This window comes from Pelmatolapia mariae, linkage group LG10_11 (genome assembly GCF_036321145.2).
Source record: "Pelmatolapia mariae isolate MD_Pm_ZW linkage group LG10_11, Pm_UMD_F_2, whole genome shotgun sequence".
NCBI classification, from domain to species: domain Eukaryota; kingdom Metazoa; phylum Chordata; class Actinopteri; order Cichliformes; family Cichlidae; genus Pelmatolapia; species Pelmatolapia mariae.
The window spans coordinates 35,066,660-35,089,708 of NC_086236.1; the positions used below are offsets into that span (position 1 = coordinate 35,066,660).

At 38.7% G+C, this 23,049-nt stretch overlaps 2 protein-coding genes across 5 annotated transcripts in view; one reads left to right on the forward strand and one right to left on the reverse strand.

The window, feature by feature from the left end:
* gdpd5a (glycerophosphodiester phosphodiesterase domain containing 5a) overlaps positions 1–14,201 on the reverse strand; it is a 30,561-nt gene extending 16,360 nt beyond the window's left edge. For 3 of the 4 annotated variants that reach the window (XM_063487327.1, XM_063487328.1, XM_063487324.1), the window contains exons 1-2: positions 13,904–14,201; positions 6,805–6,979 (exon numbers count right to left, since the gene is read on the reverse strand). In XM_063487327.1, coding sequence (XP_063343397.1) covers positions 6,805–6,921 — 117 coding nt within the window. In that variant the 5' untranslated portion in view covers positions 6,922–6,979; positions 13,904–14,201. Of the gene's footprint in view, positions 1–6,804; positions 6,980–7,051; positions 7,155–7,231; positions 7,347–13,903 lie in introns of all 4 variants that reach the window. The other variant, XM_063487326.1, reaches the window with a different exon arrangement.
* A 3,546-nt stretch (positions 14,202–17,747) lies between these two features.
* serpinh1a (serpin peptidase inhibitor, clade H (heat shock protein 47), member 1a) lies at positions 17,748–21,694 on the forward strand. Its single transcript, XM_063486213.1, has 5 exons — positions 17,748–17,919; positions 18,747–19,370; positions 19,458–19,556; positions 20,545–20,777; positions 20,853–21,694. The coding sequence occupies exons 2-5, from the start codon at positions 18,773–18,775 to the stop codon at positions 21,153–21,155; spliced, it is 1,233 nt and encodes a 410-aa protein (XP_063342283.1). The 5' UTR covers positions 17,748–17,919; positions 18,747–18,772; the 3' UTR covers positions 21,156–21,694.
* Positions 21,695–23,049: the final 1,355 nt, after the last annotated feature.

The following is a 23,049-nucleotide window of genomic DNA, read 5'->3' on the forward strand; positions in this document are numbered from 1 at the left end:
TGCCAAATATCATGAATTTCGTTTTTGTCAGATTCAAAGATAATTTATTTACATCAAACCATTTTTTTAATCTTAACATCTCAGAAACCATAATTTCAACCAAATCTTTCAAATTCTCTCCTGAGCAATAAGAATTTGTGTCATCTGCAAATAAAATAAAATTTAACCTTTTTGATACGTCACAAATATCATTAATATATAAATTAAAAAGTTTAGGTCCCAAAATAGAACCTTGAGGAACGCCACATACAATCTTCAATCTTTCAGAAATATTGCCGAGATAATGTACATATTGCGACCTATTTTCTAAATAACTCCTTAACCAATTCAGTGCCACTCCTCTCACACCATAATTATGCAATTTAGAAATCAAAATAGAATGTTGTAACGTGTCAAAAGCTTTTTTTAAATCAACGAATACCCCGACTGTGTATTTATTATTATGGGTTGCAGATGAAATATCGTCAATGAAAGTCAAAAATGCTAATGCCGTTGATCTATTTTTACGAAATCCAAATTGATTTTCATTTATTAGTTGATTTTTTTCAATAAAACTATCAAGTCTTTGCGCAAAAAGTTTTTCAAGCACTTTTGAAAACTGTGACAAAAGAGACACTGGCCTATAGTTGTTAAAACTTTGCTTATCTCCTGATTTATATAAGGGTATCACTTTTGCCACTTTCATTCGATCAGGAAATACTCCTGATTGTAACGACAGATTAAAAATATAGCATAGAGGAATACTTATACAGTCTAAAGTCTTTTTAATTATGACCATGTCTATACCATCACAGTCAGTAGATTTTTTATTTTTAAAGTTTTCTACAATTGCTACTATTTCTTTTATGGTAATATCAGCTAAGAATATAGAATTAACCACTCTACTTTCTCCTTTCCAAACTTCCTCATATTCTGGATTGTCATTTTTTCTAATTAAATTTGCTAAAGTAGGTCCAACATTTACAAAAAAGGAATTGAATTCGTTTGCTACTTCAGTCTTGTCATCGACAACTTGATTATTCTTAATGAAATAAATAGGCCGATCTGAGGGTGTGTTCTTGTTACCCAATACTTCTCTAAAAATATTCCAAATGCCCTTAATATTATTCCATATATGCAACTCCAAAAGATACTTCTTTTTTATTATTATTAATTTTCAATCTTTTGCATTTTTTGCACACTTAGCTTGAAATGCTGTGAACCTGAATAGATCTTAAACTCACTAATAGCCCATTTGGAAACTGCAGTGATTAAAATCACAAGTAGACCCAAATATTTCAGGGTTTCCACAGTAGTAGGAAAAACTCCCCTTTAACAGGAAGAACATCTGGCAGAACCAAGCTCAGCGTGGGGCAGCCATCTGCTGTGACCCATTGAGGGTGAGGAGAGGGAGACAGGACAAAGACACACCGTGGACGAGAGCCAGAGATTAAATGCAAATGGTTTATGAACACATAAAGAGCAAAAAGAGGTGAATGAAGAAGAAACACTCATCATGGGAAGCCCCCAGCAGCCAAGGCATATTGCAGTGAAACTAAGTGAGGGTTCAGGGTCACCTGATCCAGCACTAACTATAAGCTTTATCAGAAAGGAAAGTTTTAAGCCTAATCTTAAAAGTAGAGAGGGTTAGTTCCACTGTAGAGGGGCTGATAGCTAAAGGCTCTGCCTCGCCTTCTACTTTTAGAAACTCCAGGAGCCATAAGTAAGCCTCGAGTCTGAGAGTGAAGTGCTCTGTTAGGTTAGTAAGGTACTATGAGGTCTTTAAGATATAGCAGGGCCTGATTATTCAAGACTCTGTATGTGAGGAGAAGGACTTTAAATTCAATTCTGAATTTGACAGGAAACCAGTGAAGAGAAGCTAATGAGGGAGAAATACGGCCTCTCTTTCTACATGCTTGCTGGGGCATGTGGGGCAAAAACAGAGAGGAGAGCCTGAGCAGCCAGTCAAGGACTCTTCCCTTCACTAGTTAACAGGCTAAGGAGCTAATTCCATATAAGGGGAGGTGTAGAGTATGATAGGCCAGTCAACAGATCCTATTGAGCACTGATCAGCTTTGCATCACACCGTGCCTGGACTCACCATTTCCAGTGGCTTATGTAAGAGGTTCAGAGATTATTACACGGGTGTGCAGGTAAAGACCAAATGGCCGCACTAATGAATGTGTTGAGCCATCAGTGAAAAGCCTGTGAAAGGTTTTAGCCGGGAGAAGAGAGGCCATCCATCAGGGAAAATTTTCTTGGTCACAAAAACATGACAGCAAGGTGGAAATATCACAACAGCCAGAGGATCTTTTTAGTTTGTGTAGCAGCTACCGGGATCTTAAAGTAGTGAGCATATAATAAAGAACTATGTGACACTGAGCCAAAGTCACATTTACCTCATGCTCCAGTGGAAACGCAGTCCAAGGTATGAGTCATTGTTATGGAGTCAAAATGATCTCTTTACAAAAATACAGCATCCAAAGCAATATCCAGTCCTCTTTGATCTGCACACCTCAATAAAAAACAACCATATATTTGCTGGACAAGGGTTCTAGTTCCTTAATCTACCACCCGCTGTTGGTAGGATTAAGGGGTCACCCATGGGGTCAGAAAAGGGTTGTGACCAGCAGCTGAAGTAATCTCTGGCTGAGATAAGTCCTTGGTAATGAAAATGGTAATAGAGACAAGCGTGGCAAAATTGCCCTATGTAAGGGCCTAAGCCAAGTGCACCATCAGTGTATAATAGACAACATATCACAGTATTTTATTTAAAGTTAATGGACAAAGTAATGAAGATGATGGAATTTGTTGATTTGTTCTGTTTTGTTTATATGAAAACAAAACTGAACTGAACTGAATAAATGAAATAGAGAGACATTCTTTGTTATATAGCTTCTATTAAACATATTTCTTTTCATCCACTCTTCCAAAGCCTGGTTGTTGTTTTCACTTTGTAACCTTTAACAAGTCATTCTCATTGTGCAGTTTCAATTCACTTTAAAGTCTAGCTGTCCAGCACATGGTGCTTTCTCCTGAGTGATATATGGCTTTCAAAGATCCCTCCAAGTCTCCATTTAGCACTGCTGGTACCCATCCACTGACAGTGCTCATAAATCCTGATCTTCTTACTCCACTTGACTTCACCACACCACAAACCTCTGTTTTTAAATACACTACAGACTGGTCTATATCAGGCAAGATCAGTATGAGCTGAACATGGTCACTGACAATGCAAGGACACATATACCCTCAAAAGAAATTTAAAAAAAAAAGGAAAACTGAACAATTTGTATACAAATAAAGAACAGGTTTTATTTTTTTCCCCTCAATTTAAAGCAGTTGTTTCATTCTGAGGAGTCAACGATTTTTGGTAGGCCTTAAAATGTGAAAAAGTGAGCAAACAAAAAGAAACAGTAAGCAAATTATATAAACTATTATAATTTATTATTCTGATCAAAAGTCATGAACTCTTTTGGCCAAAGACTGTATAACAAACTGTAAATATACCACTGACCTTGCTCAATTAAAACCTACCATTCAATATCAACTTTTCAGCCAAGTCCAGACACCATCCAGTGTGCATGATTTTGGTAGATTGTTCCAGCTCTGATCACTTACTCTGCGTGCGCTTTAATTCCACCATGAACCTTAAATTTGTACAATTCTTCTCTTACAAACTGACACAAATTTCACGTGGGCATCCATTCAGCTACCAAACAGCTTTCAGCTTAAACATCCCGTTTCCGACCTCAAAGACAACATTAAATCAAACTGAAGGATAAACCGTGGAGGAGTTTCAGCGTCCACTATAGAGGCAAAAGTGCAAGAGGACATAATGAGACTTCCACAGATGGAGCTTAAAATAGCTAACAGGCTGAAAAATGATCCTTAATGGGATGTCAGCCAGATTAACTCAGATAAGGTTTTTGATTTTTATCATCCAGTACCATCATTTTCATCTACCAGATACATAGCTATGTTTATTTGTATGTGGCTGTCTGGGCAGGGTACACCTAATATTTATTCTCATTATAGATGTGGTTTGGTCTCAGGTTCATTAGCTAAATGTTAACTGTTCTACTGTATGTCAACGGGCAGGTATGAGAGCTTTTACACTGAAACACAGGCCTTCTGAGGCTAATGAGAACAGAAAGACTCCACCAGTATGATTTAATACCTACTATTACATTTTTGCTTCACACACCTTTAATCATGTCAAAGTGTAAAACTCAGAGAGCCCATAGTAAAAAAACAAAACAAAACAGAAGTTCATGAATTGAAAGACTGTCTACCAACAAAATACAATCAAAGCGTGTGTAGCAGACTAAGCAGACAGCCTTAAACTTAATAAATTCAAACTTCTCTAGTTATATTCAAGCACAGTGTGTGTCACTACATGAAGCTTTGTAAATGAGACAGAGTGGGGAGAGAGGCAGCTGTGGGCTTGTTTTTTATCCTCTTGCTCAGCACATCATCAGTGCCCGGCTCACACATTCAGTAAATAGCCTAATTTATGGGTGAGCCACTGGCTCTTTGTGATAAAGAAGACATCCAGCAGCAGGAGCTGTGGCTGCCCAGTGGGTATCCAATACAGCTGGGTGTCTGACTCCGCTCTTCACATTCCAACACTGCACTGATTCTATCACTTGCTTTGCCGTGAAGATTGTTTTCCCCAGTTACTAGGGCTTGGTCTAGAAGTCTCTTAGGAATTCAACTGAAAAAAAGTGGAATGACATCAGCAGCTAATAGTTTTATCTTCAGCCTTTAGGAATAAAAAAATGTAATTGTAATTGTAATGTAAAGCTGTTACAATATTAGATGGAAATTCCAACAATCACACAACTCCCTGTGAGGAAGCACTTGGTCACAGCAGGGAGAAAAAACTGCCTTCTAACAGAAGGAAACCTCTGGCAAAATCAGGCTCATAGAGGTGCACCCATCTGAAATGACCTTTTCGAGGTGAGGGGACCAAGATGAGAGCAAATGAAAGGCAAACTATGGGAGAGACAGCCACAGTTTAATCATTGCTAATGATTCAATACAGTCCTGTTGAATAAACAAAGTTAAAAGAGATGAGTGAATGAGAAATACTCAGTGGATCATGGAAAACCCCACAAAAGTCTGTTGCAGTTTAACAAGTAAGCCTGTCATGGCGCTGGATCTGTGACCTCATGTTTTCTAGTTTTTGGACATTTTGCTGTTTGAACTTCACATTCAAGGAACTTCATGGAATTTCAAAAAATGTTACAATGCCTGTAAAGTTGTCAAAAACATTTTGCTGTGATTCTTAGGTTCATGGTTAATTTCATGTCTTGTCTTAATTGTGGTTCTCATGTTCTCAGGTGGCGTTTAGTTTCTGTTTAGTTTCTAGCTCTTAGGTTCTTGTTTCTGTTCCCTGGATTCAGTCATGTCTCATGAATGTGTGTCTCATGTTTCCTGTTTAATTTTGATAGTTTCTTGTCCTGTGTTCAGCGTATCCAGTTTTGCTTCCTCACTGTCTCGTTACATCTGATTAGTTTCAGCTGTGTTTCCCTCCTGTTTCCCATCCCCTCGTTATCCTCTGTGTATTTAGTCCACTGTCTTCTCTTGTTTGTTCTCACGTCCTCGACATTAGCTGTGTGTTAAAGTGAGTGGTTCATGCTCTCTCGTTTCCATCAAGTCATAAGCTTCTTAGTTGGCAGACTCATTGTTTCTATTTTATCTTTTGTTTCCTTCTTTTAGTGTTTCTTTGTACTTTGTAGTTCGTTTGTACAACAAATAAAGCTGCTGCTTTGAGTTCATTTCTTCCCTCTTTGAGTTCTGCATTTGGGTCCTACTCTTGCCTGCCACACAGCCAAACCTGACAAAATTGAGTGGAAATGTAAACGATTCCATGGAATACGCTTCCTCCATACAGTCACTCTGGATGACATGCTGAGGGACAGCTAACCGGAACAAAGCTACTGGTTTTGGCTACCCTGGCTACTGGGGCAGGCTAGTTACAGGATTATTTTCAGCAGTGTAGACCTGGGTCTCTAATTCACTGAGCCTGGTGTCCAAAGGTACAAACAAACTCCCGTTTGACACACTGAGCAGGAAGATGCCAGTGAGACAATTAAGAATACATGCTAGTTTAAGATTGCGTTAGTTTTTAGTAATATATAACAATTAATAATTATTATAATTTTAAGTGGCAACAAATTCTACATACACCATACTTTGGATGAGAGTGTATGGACTGTACAGTATAATGCACTTGATAATTCATCCATACAAGATATAAGAGTCACTGAGCCTGAAAGATCTCCAGCAGATGTATGCTATTTAGTCTGCATAAAAGCTGGCACTGTATACTGCTTCCATCAGTGTGCTTTTGCACATTGATGGAAAATACACATTTTGATTTCAAAAAGAGTTACAATGCCTGTAAAGTTGTCAAAAATTATATTGTTTTTTTAAACAATGACTAATGCCTAAAGATAAAGGCTGATAAGGGTATAAATACAACAGGACCCTAGATGAACATTACATATTAGGCTCCTGTTGTGTAGTCGCCTTTTCAACAGCCTGATCTACTTATTTGGCCTTAGAAACCACAACATTGAAAATAGTTCATTTATGCCTGAGGTGTGCTCAGTGTCAGTGCAGCCCAGGCAGGACTGTGTTATGTCATTACCATTCTGTTATGTGATAATTGTGATGTAGTACTGGCATATTAGAATAAGGTTACATAAAGGTTTGCACAAAGGTCATGTTGTTGATAGCACACTTCGAAGACAGCATTTGCAATGTTCTAACTATTATTATAGCATCCATACTTTATGGTTAGAGCTATATTCTTACCCTGGAGCTTTCATCCTGGGAACGCTGGTATCGCTTCCAGCGGCAACCATAGATCCCAGTGACAAAGGAGACAAAGACTTGCTTCTCATAGACCTGTAAGGGTTGGTGTTTCACCATGCTCCTTCAGCCTTAACGTGACACCAGTCTGTTAACATCCCACACAGGACTGGGAACCCTGAAGAAGAAGAACTGTTACTAAACAAAACAAGCCTTCAAACATTAGCTCAGACTTCACATATGCAATTACCCTTTTCAGCAACATGCCGTGTCATGTCATGTCGCTGAGGTATATTTTCACAAAACAACAAGAAGATGTTGACAGCCCTGCACCCTGTTTGGAGTCACAACACCTGTGAGAGACCGTCAATACACCAGTCAATAGTAAGTCTTGTCTCATACAGCCATAATAATATGGTGCATGCCTTACAGTTGCTGAGTCAGTCTTTACACATGTGAGGATTTATGGTTGTTTAAGAGTGGCAAATAGAACTGAGAAGGCTGGTACCACATGTCTGTGTGGTATAATCTGAGCCCTTGAAGATCTGTAAAAAAAGAGAGAGTCAGAAGGAGACAGCGTGTTGCACTCAACTCACGTCTGGTTCAGAGAACATCTTTCTGCTTTGGTGCTAGCTAAAAATGCTGCCACAGAAAGCACTGTTTTTTAAGGCTCTTGAGGAGTTGATCTCTTTGTCGCATTTTTCCGGGTTTATAATTAGAATTTTCAGATGGTTTCTCCGTGGAATAACTTCCATTTACTATAATGAGTCAGGTAACCTAAGGTGTGTGTCAATTCTATCTATAATTAAACCTGGATCCTGGGAATAGGTTTATGTTCTAAGCATGTGATCTTAGGCCCTTTAGGTTTATAAAACATCTAACATTGGTGCTCTAGAGAATGAAATGTCTTCAGAAGGTTTGTCACAACTTAGAGAAAGAGAAATATAAATTTTCCCAGGAGAGCAATAAGTGGTTGTGAAGCAGTAAGCCTTTTTTGTAACAATAAAGGGGTATAAAAAGTGCTTAAATCTAATAATCCGAAGTCTCCAAGTGAGCAACAATAAAGTGAATATCTGACGCCCAAAACTTCAAACCAAATACTCAATAAATATCCAAATAATACAGGATTTGGGTCCTACAAATGACCCTAGTCTTCAAAAGGTGTACAGCCCAATGGATAGGGTCATTTTCCTGCTTTATAAAACAACTAATTCAGTCATTTCAGTCTTGGAAAAGATTCCTTGAAAGTACGACTGTAGAGCAGAGCCCTCTGCATTCCTCAGCTTTATCAGTGGCCTCGCAAAAGATCTACAAGATTCTCACACTGCCTATAAAACTCAAGCCAGATGTCCCACTGATAACTGCTTAATGATAACAAGGGGCTAATGTGGCTAACTGGTGATTGCTAATAGTGGAACAGCTAATGGTGACATGTGCGCTGGTCAGGTCAAAATTTATCATTTAACTCCTTAATACTTCGATGTATCTGAATATGGAGCTTTACAGACCTTTTTGTAGTCCTCCTAAGTGTTGCTCAGTGTTATGAATGCAGCTGTTTTAGTAATCAATTGATTTGAATATAGATTTCTTTAGAAGACTACTTTCAAACAAGTCATACTTTTTTATTGTACTTTTGACAGCCACCAAAAAGCTTTGGGCATAATTCTGCCTGGTTAATTAACCACTCTTCTTGGCAGAATTGGTAGAGTTCATTTAACTGGGGTTCCTGGCATTGAACTAAGTTTTAAACACAGTCCTCTTTTTAGTAGAGTTTAAGTTGTGGCTTTAGGAAGAATCCAGAATCTTAATGTTAGCCTGCTTTATCTATTTCAAAGCTAGTTTTGAAGTGAGTTTGGGATCATTGTCCTGTTGTGTCACAGTTGTGTCTAAATGTGTGCATTTTGTCAGTCTACTCTGTAGAAAGTACCAGTACCACTGGCAAGAAAACAGCCCCAGATTATACTGATGCTTCTTTCGTGGTTGGCACACATAGCAACGTAAAACTCATTTCACATGTGAAATGATCAATTCATCATTGTACTGTTTTGAATTCCAGCAGCACAATACCATTTGTTATGACAGAGATTACATGTCATATAAGATAGAGATTCCAAACATGGCACAAGCAACGGAACTGATATCTGCTGATAATCTTATAGATTTCACTCCATATTACAGTTTCACACACAAAGATATGACATATGCAGTCATGAAATATTACCTGTGTGATGTAATTGGACTACACATGAGTTCAACAGATGTTTTATAAAAGGTACACTGCTTTCCATGCATGAACTGTATTATCAGGTTATTGTTTTGGACAGTTTTGTTGTTGAATTTTCTATCAAATCTGACAGTTGAATGCGATTGTAGCATTGCCATAGTGAAGATATGTGTACTTATACTTGTCTGATGCTGATCTATTAATCTGTTTGACCCGGCCTAAAGTGAATGAGTTATGCTGTTTCTGTTTTTCAAATGGGCCTGTATTTCATGTTTATCATGTGCTTTTAGTTCCAGCTTTTGTTCATGTACTGCATGTTGTGTCAAACTTGACAGCAATTATATTACACTTTAGTGTCAATAAATACATTTCTTAAACTGAGCAGCTGTTTAAGTGGCCTTACTCTTGAAATGAGAAAAATAATCTTGTTTTTATTCTGGAATTTCAACCAAACCATTTTCATACCTTGTAACTGGTAAATAAAGCTCAAGATGAGCTGAAATATCCTTTTAAGGAAAAGTTAGACATATTTTCCTAGAATAAGATTTATTTTCTTGTGCAAAACTTGCTTGTTAAGAATATATTTTCTTTTTAGACAAAAAATAAGAAAAAATGTCCATAAACAAGGGTTTTTTTACTTTCTTGAAAATCGTTTTTTGCAGTGCAGTGGACAGTTACACTGGTGTTCAGATAGTTTCCAGTTCATTGCATGCATAAACTAATTGCTTCTCATCTGAGATGATGGTTTGGGTCTTTTTCCAGACCTTAGCAAAGCTATGGCACATCTGAATGTCTTGCACTTATGTATAATTGTCTGTCTGATGGAGTTCAATGAGTTCAAAGACCAAAACCAATTCTTTTTATGATGACAAAGAGATTGATGACAAAGAGCATTAACCTTGACCCTGTGTATTAGAGAAATTAGAGATTAGATTAGAGATTAGATTAGAGATTAGATTAGAGATTAGATTATATTAAAGATTCATGCTTTACAGTCATTCCAGGAAAGAGCTGTTCAACAAAGCCCCAAATTACCATGACATTCATGTCCATGATGAGTCTGTGTAAACTTCTCAGCAACTGCATGTGCAGCTGGAAGCCAGCATAATACCCCCCGTTAAACTCCTCAATAAATAAACAATACTTGTTGAGTAATGAAAGTGTCTTACGCTAAGGGCTGTGAGCTGTGTACACTATTCAGGGCTTCTCAGTGTTTAAGTGTGAATATTTGTCTACCATTTACTGCTAATTTAAATCTATAAACAGTATTTAAAGAGGAAATTGTTCGGCATCCACATCGCAGATCTCTGTCCTTTCATTGCTGCCTGGCTATTATATGGAAACTCCCAGGCCTGAAGAAGGTTTGCGCTGGCAGATTTCCAGCATTCATAATCTCACCCTGTCCTCAGACAAGGGCCAACTGGAGCTGAAATCACAGTGGGCTTATTCCAGCCAGGTTAGCCTATTGTCTGTCTGCGTCACCATGGTGCTATCATCACAGAGCTGTGGTCATTATGAAGTAAACTAAGGCTGGCCTATATTGGTCAGATTCTGGGTGCAGTTTCTCAGTGAGTTCACCCTCCTTTAGAGAGGAATGAAAATATTTCCTCATAGCTTTGGACAACATTCAGACACCTCTCACAGTTATCGGGAATCAGGGGGAAAAAATTATATGATAATTTGTAACTGACATTCCAAAATTTTCCATAACTCCTTGCATTTTATTTATGGTTAGGGTTTCCACCCATGATGACTTGGACCTCAGAGGGCTGAAGGACAGAATTACTATACTTTCTCTTCTTATATTCACCCACATGCTGTATGTGAAATAGGCATAAACGGGGCATAAGGAAATAAAACTTTGCTGGCAAGAACAAGTTTTGCCTCAGTACGTGTGCTAAAAGGGGACACAAGCAGCAGTGATGTGGGAACAGAAAACTAAGCCAATGTGAAAGCAACAAAAACTGCACATCTTCTAATGTCCACTTACAGCTCAATTAATCAATACTGCTTTTTTTTTTTTTTTTTTTTTTACAGCTGTCTCCACTAATTCAAGTCACTTAGTTTGTGGTGTTGGTGCCGTTTGGACCATTTTTAATGTAATTATATAACAAATAATATATCAAAGGTGTTCACTTTGGAAAAGTTAAGTAACCAAAAGTAGTGATTAGTCTGTTACTTAGACTAATTAGCAGGTACCTTCATCTTATGAATTCAGTTCACGAGCCGTTTGTGATAACTCAGCCCTCCAACATCTTATTTAAAAAAAATTATCAAATAAAAAGAAAAAGAAAAGCTGATAACACTGAGGCTTCCAAACCTGTAATAAAAAAACGTCTATGGGCTGATGTCTGGCTTAAAGCCACTGTGGTCTGATATTTCTGACCAAGCTAATCATTGCAAAGAACAAATGCCATGCTCAGCAGAACAAAAGATATCCTAACAGAGCTCCAACAAAAGGTAGAGTTGGTGCAACCAAAGTGAAGTAGCCTGATGACAGACAGAATCGTCAGCATATCACATGCAGTTCACTCTGACACTGCATACGTGGAAACACATTTTCACTGGCATTCGATTTAAAACAGAGACCAACACTGATGAGCAGCCTCACCTGCATTCTTCTACTACTCTGTTTTCAGGGGTGTTTCACCATTTGCCTTGACACTTATTGGACAGACTTTTTATTTTATATTTTATGTATTTATCTATTCATCTATTTTTTTAAACCTAAAAATTGCTGTTTTGTGACACGACACAAGATAAAAGCAGTAATCTCAATAGATATGAAACGTTCAAAGGTCTGGAGCCAGGCAACAGGTAACGTAGTCCTGCAATAATGACTTTAACCATCGTTCAAGGGGAAACAAAAGACAGCTTTGAATACTCCTTCAATTAAATGTTTGCAGTGAACGTTTGACTAAAGTTTGAGTAAAACCAGTGTGAACAAGCACACAACAACAGTCCTGACTAGTAAATGTAAATTCTGATGAAACTGCATTGACTCACTACTAGTTATTTTCACTAGTTAACTGATAATTAGGAGTGCAGTGTGGTTTATGACATTGTCTATAGAAAATGGGCTGTAATGAGTCATCAGTATTAGCTCATTACAGCAGCTGCATCCTGCTGATACTTACAGCAGCAGGTGCTGTGCTGCTGGACTCGCTGGTCTAATATGTTATTAAATATTAATGAAACTTCTCTTGTTTCTTTTAACTTCTGTTACATATTACTGTGTGTCATAGTGTGTCCATTGGTTCAGGACAGCACAAGCCTGAAAACATCTCATTTTAAATCTGTCATTGTTGTTTAGATATTACTTTTGTAATATCTAAACGGGGCTTTAATGCACCCGGGTCCTTCTATCATCAGCTCTCCTTCTCTCCAGCCTTTCAGATGGCTTTGGGCGAATTTTCTCCCATGCACATTTCCTTCACCTGAGAGGACTTTACTCCTCTCTTTGCTTTGTTGCCAGCTTCTAGAAGTAGCTTGGTTACTTTCTGGAAGCCTGTGAGGCCACAGGTTGTCTGTTGAGTTGGACACATGCGCTCACTGAATAACAATACAATAATCCACTAAGTCTCAATCCACCAACTGCCACAGAGCCTCTACCATATCTGCCTATTATTAGCCTTTTATCTCGGTCACTGTTTCCTTTTTTTAGGCTTCCATTCTTCACTCCTTCATGAAATTTATATATGCATTCATTAATAATACCCTAATCTTTCAGTGGATTTTGCCCAAAATAGAATTTCCATTAGTGTCACATACTTGTTATGCACTCAAAAGGAGGAGGAGCGGGGCAAGGGCTAGAAACAAAGCCTCTCTGGTAACCAGTGAGCTTTCTAGAAAGTCAGCTCTGATCATGAGGTGATCAGAAAAACCTGGAACATCTTTTAGAGTGAGATCTAGTTCTCCTATCCAAGCAGCACCTGCTAGTCTCACGAGGCAGTCTTTAATTTGTTAAATGTGATTTAAATGTGACAAATAACGGAGGTAATGCTGCAGGATGGCCAGGATACACCGACAGATAAAAACTGATGGTCAGATATGTCTTCCACTCACATTTGGAAGCACAAAGAGAAAGAAGCAGATGTGATTAAAGTTTATGAAGTTCGATAGATGATGATGTTGTAACTTTAAAGCTTCACTTAGGAAAAATTAGCATAACAGTTTGGTAATTAACAGTCTCACAACATTTACTAAACCTGGTCCAATGGCTTTCAAGAATTCAATTCAATTCAGTTGTATATATGTAGCCCCGAATCACAACAACAGTCGCCTCACATTCTAAAGTCGCCTTATATTGAATATGTCATACCTAATTCAATGTCAGTTAGACATGAATCTATTATTTTCACTGTTTATTAATCTGACGTTCAGATCATTTAATCATTTTGTCCATGAAAGTCTTTAAAAGGCTATAATATGCCTGCCTGACGTCTCCAAATACTCTTGCAGCAACTTCCAGTTCTATTTAAGTAATGTGCCATAACTGGGACGCTGGGATCAGCATTTTCAAAGAAAGAAAGTAATTATTCAGTTATCCAAATAGTTTGAAAGTATTTACCTGTGGACTTCTAGCTCTAGCCTGTTAATTCATTACAGTTTACTCACTTAATATCACGCACAGACTGTATGTTCATCTTTAGCTGCCTCATCTGCCATTAATCTTTTGTGCCTATGTCGAAATTATACGAAATTAACATAAGCATGTATTGAAAAATAGATTATTTGTGAAGGACAAACGGGACAGATCACTCAATTTAGTGTCACCAACTGATCACACAACAGAAACAAAGCGATGCAAGTGACAGTTCTGAGGAGCAGTCACTTGGCTTATACGACAATAATCCGATAAAGCGCACAAACACTCACCTCGTCTTCACTACAGACTTTTTTTTCACTAGCAATGCTGGAAAAGTCTCAGTCCCTCTGTTAGTTAGTCAGTATTTCCATGGATGCTGACATAACGCCGTCTCTTCGCAGTTTATGGATCCACACAAGACTTTCAGGTTACTTTGAGTGGCAGTCTGAGAGACGCAGCGGCACGCATCAGTGTGTTTTATATCCGGACAAGAGAGCTAATGGGGAAAGGAGAGGGGAAAAAACAACCCTTTTAATAAATGAAAGGCTTGCCTCTGTTTGGATACAGATGCACCTACATTAGCGTTCATAGCAGAGTGAATACTAACTGTAATCCCTGTGACACTCCGTGGGCGGAACTGTGGCCCACACTGCAAGAAACATCCTGTCTCCGCAGTTTTTACACCTGACCAAAGCACGGCAGCACCTGTTGAAATGTGGGATATTTCTTGTAGTGGGGTAAGTTCTCCCTCTCTCGGGTAAGTGGACCTGAGCAGCACTTTCACTCTGAGTGGGCTTGGAGATCCCGGTCAGTGGATCCCAGTGAGAAATTTGCTGCACATTTTTGGGCAACTGATAGCCCAAAATGCTAATGCTAATAGCCAAATGTACTGGATATAAAAATCCTCTTATCTGAACAATAATTAGGTCCATAATCTGTTGGACAAAGTTTTACAGTTTCTGTAGTTTTCCCTCTGTGCATCACTACTGTGGATTTTTCAGTTCAGGTTTTCGGTTTTAATTGAAGGGGGTTTACTGAAATAATACCTTATATGTAATATAAATATATAGTGTATGTCTTATATATAAAATACCTTATAAGAAATTTGGAATTGACATTTTACAAATGAAATAAATCTGAGCCTTTGAACCCACAGTAATTAATTTATTTCTTTATTTATTTCTTTATTTCTTTAATTAATTTCTCTCAAAATTTAAACTGAAAACTATCCAAATAGTCCTTTGTTCCAAGCTGAGAAGGCTTCAGATTAAGTTTTCTTTTAATGCAGACTTTCCATAAATATGACAAGAAATACTTTGTAATGATGCAAAAAATCAAACTATGTAAAAATATTCTCTTCAATAATTTCAGAGGACTTTAAGACTACAAGCTTTAGGATTATTGTTCACAATGTGTGGCCACAAATGTGCATCTTTATTTCTTCTCTGCACACAAAAAACAAAGCAAAATGTAACACATTAGAATTTGTTGAGGGCAGAGGGAGATGCAGAAGGGGAGGACAAGGTATCTTGAATCAACCAAGATGCACACATTTGGTTACTGGGAGAGATCATCGGACAAAGAGGAAAAATGTGACAGGAATCATCTCACATTTCTCAGGGAGTTGAGGGACATTTGCACATTTTAAGTGTGGGTGGAGATCTCAGGAAAGGAGGCTCAAGATAAGAGCTCATGGTAAGAGAAATAACTTAATTAAACCTCTGCAGGGGAGGGTGCTGAGGTTGCCAAGGAGGGAAGTGTGGCATCAGGCCTGAGCTCATGGAAATGTCCGTGTTTCCTGGAATTTACCAGACAGCAGGGTCAGGGTCGGGGGGCTGCCAGATCTCAGGCTCAAAGGATGACATGCAGGTGCAGAAGTAGGGAGTCATAATCATTCTTGTAATTGTACCATTTTTCCCATCCCTGCTATTTTACCATTGTTCTCATTTGTAAAATTCCTGCTAAGACTGACTGTAAAACTAACTGATAAAATCAGTTATCAGCAAAAACTAGAAAGTAACACAACATTTGCATCTGCATTACATTTCTCACATCATTCAGTTCCTTTTAAAGCCTTTCTTAAGTTTAAGTGTTCAGAAAAGGTTCTCAGCATAACGAGAAGCATGGAATGAAACACACCAGTGCTCGGCTTCTCTCTCCACTCTCCTTTCAGACTGTTCAAACAATTGAAACAATTGTTGTAATATGAACATAATTATGTACACGGCCACAGAGGACCTTACCTCAACACCTGGCAAAGCGGGAGAGGAGATGAGTAAAGTCTTGTAAGAGATCTGGCTATTCCAGGCCCAGCAGTCAGAGATTAACCCTTGGCTTTGGATAATTACATAAGATCCCTTTAATCCTTGGCAATTTAGCAGTGGCCATGAAGGTGCCTCAGCTAGAACTTCTTTGCACATGAAATGCACGCTCAGGTGCAGCATTTTTAACCAAATGTTGAGGATGACAAGAACTTTATTGGAATGTGAACAAAAGCCATGAAAGGGATTTTGTAAAGCCTGATATTTGTGATGCTTAAAACACACACACACGAACACACACAAAAGAAAACCTACTATACGTTTTTGTGTATAGAAATGAATTAACAAAACTGTGCTCGGTAAGTGGTTGTAGTGGCAGTGACAGCAGGGACGCTTAATAAGAGGATTTATTTTCATCTCCTATCTATAACTAGCTCTTTGTTGGCCTCTAGTGGCCATGGAAAGTACCAAGGACTGTCAATTTGAAATCTTTCTGCTGCCGTTAGTCGTAACACATTCATTCCACAAGCGGAAGGTCACTGGTGTGATTCAAGCCAGAGACACAAATCCCCTTTTGGGTTGCATCAGTAAGGGCATCTGCTGTACAACTCTGCCAGCTCAGAGTTTTGTTGTTATTATTATTATTACATTATTATTATTTCAACAGCTGTAACAAGAGAGTCTCTCAAACACGAGAAAGATACAGTTACTGTTATCCTGTCTTATTTTAATGGTAATAAAAATGATAGTTGTAAGGACTTTCTCAGCTTCTGTATTTAAAATAGCAATGTTTTAATGAGAGTGATCTACCTGTTGATATGATCATGTCTCTCTGCGAACCTTCAGGCCTTCAGTCCTACATTCACATGTCAACATTCATATTGAAAAACGCTGCCGAGAAATAACAGTTTGCTGTAAAAGAACAAGGAGAGTGTTACACCGGACGTGCTTCCACTGCTTCTGCAACTTCCTGCTGTCTGATCCACTTCTAAACACAGAAGTGGGAGTGTGAGAGTGCACATGACATGAAGAAGAAGGAAGGATTCATAGGGGAAAAGTTACTCAGACAGTATGGGGCCTAAATACTGTTTTGAGTACTGACACAGCTATCAGAAAGAATCAGATATGGTATGTAGTGAAGCTTGTTCCAAAAATCAGACCATCTCTGCAGATTTAATCTGACTGTATTGTGTACAGAGTTCACCACTTACAGCATTACTAAAGTGCTAAAGCCTGCCAAACTACTTTCTAGACAGTCAGTCTTCTTATTGTGTAATATGTACCCTGAAGTTATATCTAGTTAATGTTGATTTTAGTTGCAGTTGTACTGCTTCAAAGGACTTCCTGTTGTATTCAGTGGTGTACTCCACATTCCGCTGCCCAGTGGTCTGAGCGGGTTTCAAATCACGCAACAGAGGAGGAAACAACAGGATGAGGAAGAGAGAAAGAAAAAGTTGGGGGGGGGGGGGGGCAAATACTGAGATAATTATAAAGACAATTAATTGCCACTACGGCAGTAGACACCAAAAAACACCTGCGTTGGCAGGCATGTTGTGTATCGTGAAGAAGAACAGTAATGAAGCTACCACATAAACAGGACTATATTTAGAAAGTATGCATACTGGTTTCTTCAGCCAGACACCTCTCTGTTACTGAAAGTACAACATACATTATGCAGATTTTGTTAACGATTGGGAGGTCTTATACAGTTAGTCATGGGGAGTAACTTTAGTAGAGGTCATGAGATGGTAAGTTGAGTATTTAAGGGTTAACTGTTTGACTACTCTCTCTGAAATAAAGTTTTAGGCTTTAGGACCTGGGAGGGTGAGGATCCTTCACCCACTCATCCACATGGGCGGGACTGGCCTGGAAATCTGATTCCAGGGCAGAGATTTTCATGCTCTGGGGCCTGGGAAATTGTCTCATACACTTCTGTCTTTGCCATCAGATACTTTCACTTAATACCGGTCAGGTCAGTGCTGGGGGGATCTTTTTGTAAGGAGCTTGACGATAAAACTGCCGAGTTATTCAAAGGACCCAATAAGGTAAGATGAATGTGCTCGGAGCACAGAGGAGGGAGGGAGAGAGTAGAGGGCTTCTATCAACTGGTGGGAAATGTCCAGGCATGTGAAAAGAGGCCAAAAAGTCTGTCTATCTTTAACATGGTTAAAGATTCCTTTACAGCCATGTAGTTCCTCCAAGTAGTGCGAAAGCAAAGCAAGTGTTTGCTGCACATAACTAGAACTGCATGAGAGTCCAGACTTTCAGGGAGTTGGCTACACCTTTTGACCTGATTTAATCTGTAACAAGGGACGCCTCTCCTTCTTTTATCTACATATTTTCAACGCCAGTGTCATTCATACTAAGTCACATGTCCAGAAAAATGAACTGCTTGTGACCTGCTCAATTAGACTGATCTAAACATCTCTGAACTACATCTCTAAGTGGTGATATGCATAAAGCCTGTCCTCCCTAAAGTACACGTTCGCTCCATGTACATGAACTGCCCTAAAAAACGCGTCTTTAGCTGTAGGGGTGTGTCATGTGTCGGTGAGTGGCCACTTTTCCCTCACCACAAGTAACCAATAAGCATCAACCAGACTTAGTCCTCCATCAGAGAATGTTATATTTTTTCCCACTCCCAAGTCATGAACAACTCAAATCTTGCTGACCAATGTTTTGGCTTAGACACAGTACACCCTGAAGCTGCCTACGTGGCTGTTATACAAGTCATTGCTTGAGGTTTGCACAGAGAGAGCTGCTTTAAATGGCATGGGCTAAACCACACTTCCTAGCCTACCACAGCTTGCATCTTCTAAATCTCAAGAGTAAACCCTAAGTATGTACTGTTTGTCTTCATGTCTTCTCTTAGGTTTTGTCTTTTAGTAACATTACACCATGTGGGCAACAAACCTCGTATCTCTCATCCTTCTGACAACTGCAGCCTCGGCAGCAACCTCCGCATCAAAAGACAAAGTGTTGAGTAACCATGCCACCATCCTGGCTGACAGCACTGCCAATTTGGCTTTCAGTCTCTACCAGAGCATGGTAAAAGACAAAAATGTAGAGAACATTATCATTTCCCCTGTCGTTGTGGCCTCCTCTCTGGGTCTCGTGGCTCTTGGGGGAAAGGCCTCCACTGCCTCTCAGGTAAAAAACATCCTGAATGTAGCTAAAGTTAAAGATGAGCATCTCCACCCCAGTTTGGCTGAGCTGCTCATAGAGTTGAGCGACCCAAAGACTCGCAACATCACCTGGAAGATTAGCAACCGCCTGTATGGACCCAGCTCTGTCACTTTTGTGGAAGACTTTGTCAAAAGCAGCAAAAAGCACTATAATTGTGAGCACTCAAAGATCAATTTCCGAGACAAGAAGAGTGCTGTGAACTCCATCAACGAATGGGCAGCCAAATCTACTGATGGCAAACTGCCTGAGGTGACCAAGAATGTAGAAAAGACTGATGGGGCGATGATCATCAGTGCCATGTTTTTCAAATGTGAGTGGATAAGGCTGTGTATACATGTAGTATTCTATACTATTCCCTAAAAGACACCTAAAATTAACTGAATGTTTTTTCTCTCAGGTCACTGGGATGAGCAGTTCCATCGTGAGATGGTGGATAACCGTGGATTCATGGTGTCACGTAGCTACACTGTTTCAGTACAGATGATGCATCGCACAGGTAGCTGGAGACATTCCTGTCAGCTTGTTCAGAAACACAGTTTGAGACTAGGAATGGTAGAACATTTTGGGAAAATCTAAAAGTTACTGCTTTGGGATCAAGTGGAACACTCAAATAATAATAATAATAATAATAATAATAATAATAATAATAATAATAATATTGTTTTTGCAGAACTGATGGACCTTTATTTCAATACAATGCTCCAGAGGATCACAGGGCTTGAAAAAATAGTACCCGCAAACAATATAACTCCACTCTTTACATGTGCATGTTTCACTAGTGAATGAGGGAGTGACTAGGGACTCATTGCCTTGAATAGAGACATCAAAGTCTCTGCCACAAAACTTCCGGTAGAAGGATTTTTAGCTAGCATAGCTAAGCTAGCTTTCTGTTTAGTCTTTATGCCAAGTTCAGCTAAAACATAAGTGCAGTGACCTACAAAATCAGTCTTTTTCCAAAAAATGTGAAAGTATTTATAGGTACTACTATTACTGACACTACTACAACTTTAAGATCACTACACATGTTAATTAACATAGATATTTATGAGTAAATCTGATATTTCTCACTATTGTTTACCGGAGAGATGAGTCCAAATAACTGCAATAATGTCTGGGGAGATATTATTATCATACTGTATCTGTAGGTAGGAACTCAATTCACAATAAAAAATGATCATAACTCGCTGAATTTTCAACTCACTAGTAAATGGTTTGAGTAGTTACAAATGCCGGGCACAGTATGATTATTTCTTCCCATTTATACAGAAACAATTTCCAGTATATACTTTATCTGGGGAGTTTGTAAAAACTATGGTTAACAGCTGTGCATTTACCAGTTCAATATCCAACATTATGCAAAACTAAATATGAGTAATAAATGTAACACTTTCTTTTTTTGAAAACTGTAACCAGCAGAAATTTTAAGAGACTCTCTAAAGTGCATGGACAGATTGATGATATTTGTAATTAATTTGTTTCATCAGGTCTCTTTGGCTTCTATGATGACAAAGACAATAAGTTATATATCCTGAGCATGCCTCTATCTCATAAGAAGTCCACTGTGGTATTCATCATGCCCTACCATGTGGAACCTTTGGATAGACTGGAAAAAATGCTGACCAAGAAGCAGGTGGATAAATGGATTGGTTTGCTACAGGAGACAGCTATAGCTGTGTCTCTGCCCAAAGTCAGCATGGAAGTCAGTCATGATCTGCAGGTAAACAATTTAAGAGTTTGTGCCTTACCACATAACACTCTTTTACATTGTCACTATAAACATTTCACTCCTCAGAAGCACCTCCAGGAGCTGGGCCTGACCGAGGCTGTGGACAAGTCTAAAGCTGACTTTTCCAACATCTCTGGGAAGAAGGACCTCTACTTGTCAAGTGTGTTCCACGCCTCTGCTTTGGAATGGGACACTGATGGAAATGAAATTGATACCAGTATCTTTGGCACAGACAAGCTGAAAAACCCTAAACTGTTCTACGCTGACCACCCCTTTATTTTCCTAGTAAAGGACCAGAAAACAAGCTCCATCTTGTTCATTGGCAGGATGGTCCGACCAAAGGGTGAAAAGATGAGAGATGAACTGTAACCATGTGTGTAAGTTAGATGTTTGGCTGTGATCATGAGTGTAGATTTTATACTGCAGCATGTTGAGAAATGAAGAGTACATCTCATACTGTGTAAGAGCACTCTTTTATGTCACATGGCAACAACATTCCATAATACACAACTTAAACATTTGTCTTGTAATTACTGTATGAGGCGATGTGCACATCTTTGAATTTGGGACAGTTGTTAATATTTCAGTGTGTGTGTTTGTTTGTATGTTGGCATGTCACATTATGGACTGAATACTTACATTAAGTATGACATATTAAACTTTTTGTTAAAGCACACTTTGTTTTAATAAAGTAGCAGTAACATCAGAATTTGTGCACGAAAAAGGTTTCTGGTATCATTAAGTCTTAAATAATTATGTAAAATGTGCACATTCTACAAGCTTCCTTACCTTTTTGTGTCCACTTGTCTTTGTTTGGAGTCACCCTGAATGCAGTTCGATGTGTGCGCACATGGTTTAGCAGTGTAAAATATGATTGAGCTGTTTTAAATGTCCGGTTTTTGCAATAAAAGTATAAAAAAAAAGAACTAGCAGGTTTTATCCTTATTTTAGGATGCTGCCCTTTACTTTGTGACCTAAATAACGTCTGGTTTGCTTGTCAAGAGTAGGAATTTGGCCTTAGGCGAGCAGAGTTTTAGTAGGATATAACAACTGGAAAATTCCACTGAAGGTGATCATATAGCCTTCTGGACTGCTCTACCTTCAAAGGGGACGAGACCTGGCCTCTGAATGCACAAACTTGGGATATTTAGACCTCAACTAAATATTTGACAAAATATTCTGGTATAAACACGTGGTTGCTGCAGCTGCTCCAGGACATGGTTATCGTCACATCAGCAATTTCCTAATAACAACTGCTCCAAGACATAAAATTAATGAATGATCCATCATTTGATTGGCTAGAAAACCAGTTAGGTAAGTAAGTAGCGCCTAAGAAAGCATGCAAGAATCAATACTAAAGATAAACACTGTCATTGTCAACAGCACAGCACAGCTCAACACACCACCTAAAGGCCATCTGTATTTATGACACATGCACAAGGAAAAATAACAATTAGACAAAAGACATGTATTTCCTTTCTGTTGCAGTGTGTGCCTGCCATTTTTAATATAGTGAACACAGTTCTTTAACATGAATTGCACTGTAGCTTACTTAAAGTCAATGGAGAACGGGTGGTTAATTGCTCTGCCTTTCATATAGAAACAAACAGCTATGTAGAGATTTATATAACAGTGGAAGTATCAGTTCTCTGTTACTATGTAGATTTGTGTTTGATTTCCCCCCCAGCCTATTGTTTAATCGTCACTGTACACACTGTTTACATTGTGTTACTGACTTGTTAAGACGGTATTGTTCAGTGGTTCCTCTTTGCTTGAGCTGTATGACACATTTCTGTCTAATTGTTGCTGACGTAGTAACAACGTCTTGATACTGTTTATTGGTGCTATGACTTAACATAGTCCACACTTTAATGTGTACGGGAAGAGAACAGCCCACCATGCCAACCCTAACCTTTTCTTGGTAGTAGAATGATGGAATTGTGTATATTTATGGAGTGAACCAGCAATAGCATTTTGCCATTGCAATATTTTTTAGGTTACAAGTTTAAAAAGTACTATGATGTTTACATATTTACAAAGAAAATATATAAAATATATACGAAATGTGCACTTATACGTTACATGAAACCTTTGTTTTTAATACCTTCAGGGTGTGCTTTCACTTTTTGTGTATCTGTAGTATGTATTTTCGTGTGTTTTTTTAACAGCAGCTCAACTGGCTCTCGCTATCGCCCTATCCATCGCGCGTGGAGGAGGGCTCGCGGAGCGCTCGTGCACTATGATGGGACTACAAATCCGTTAG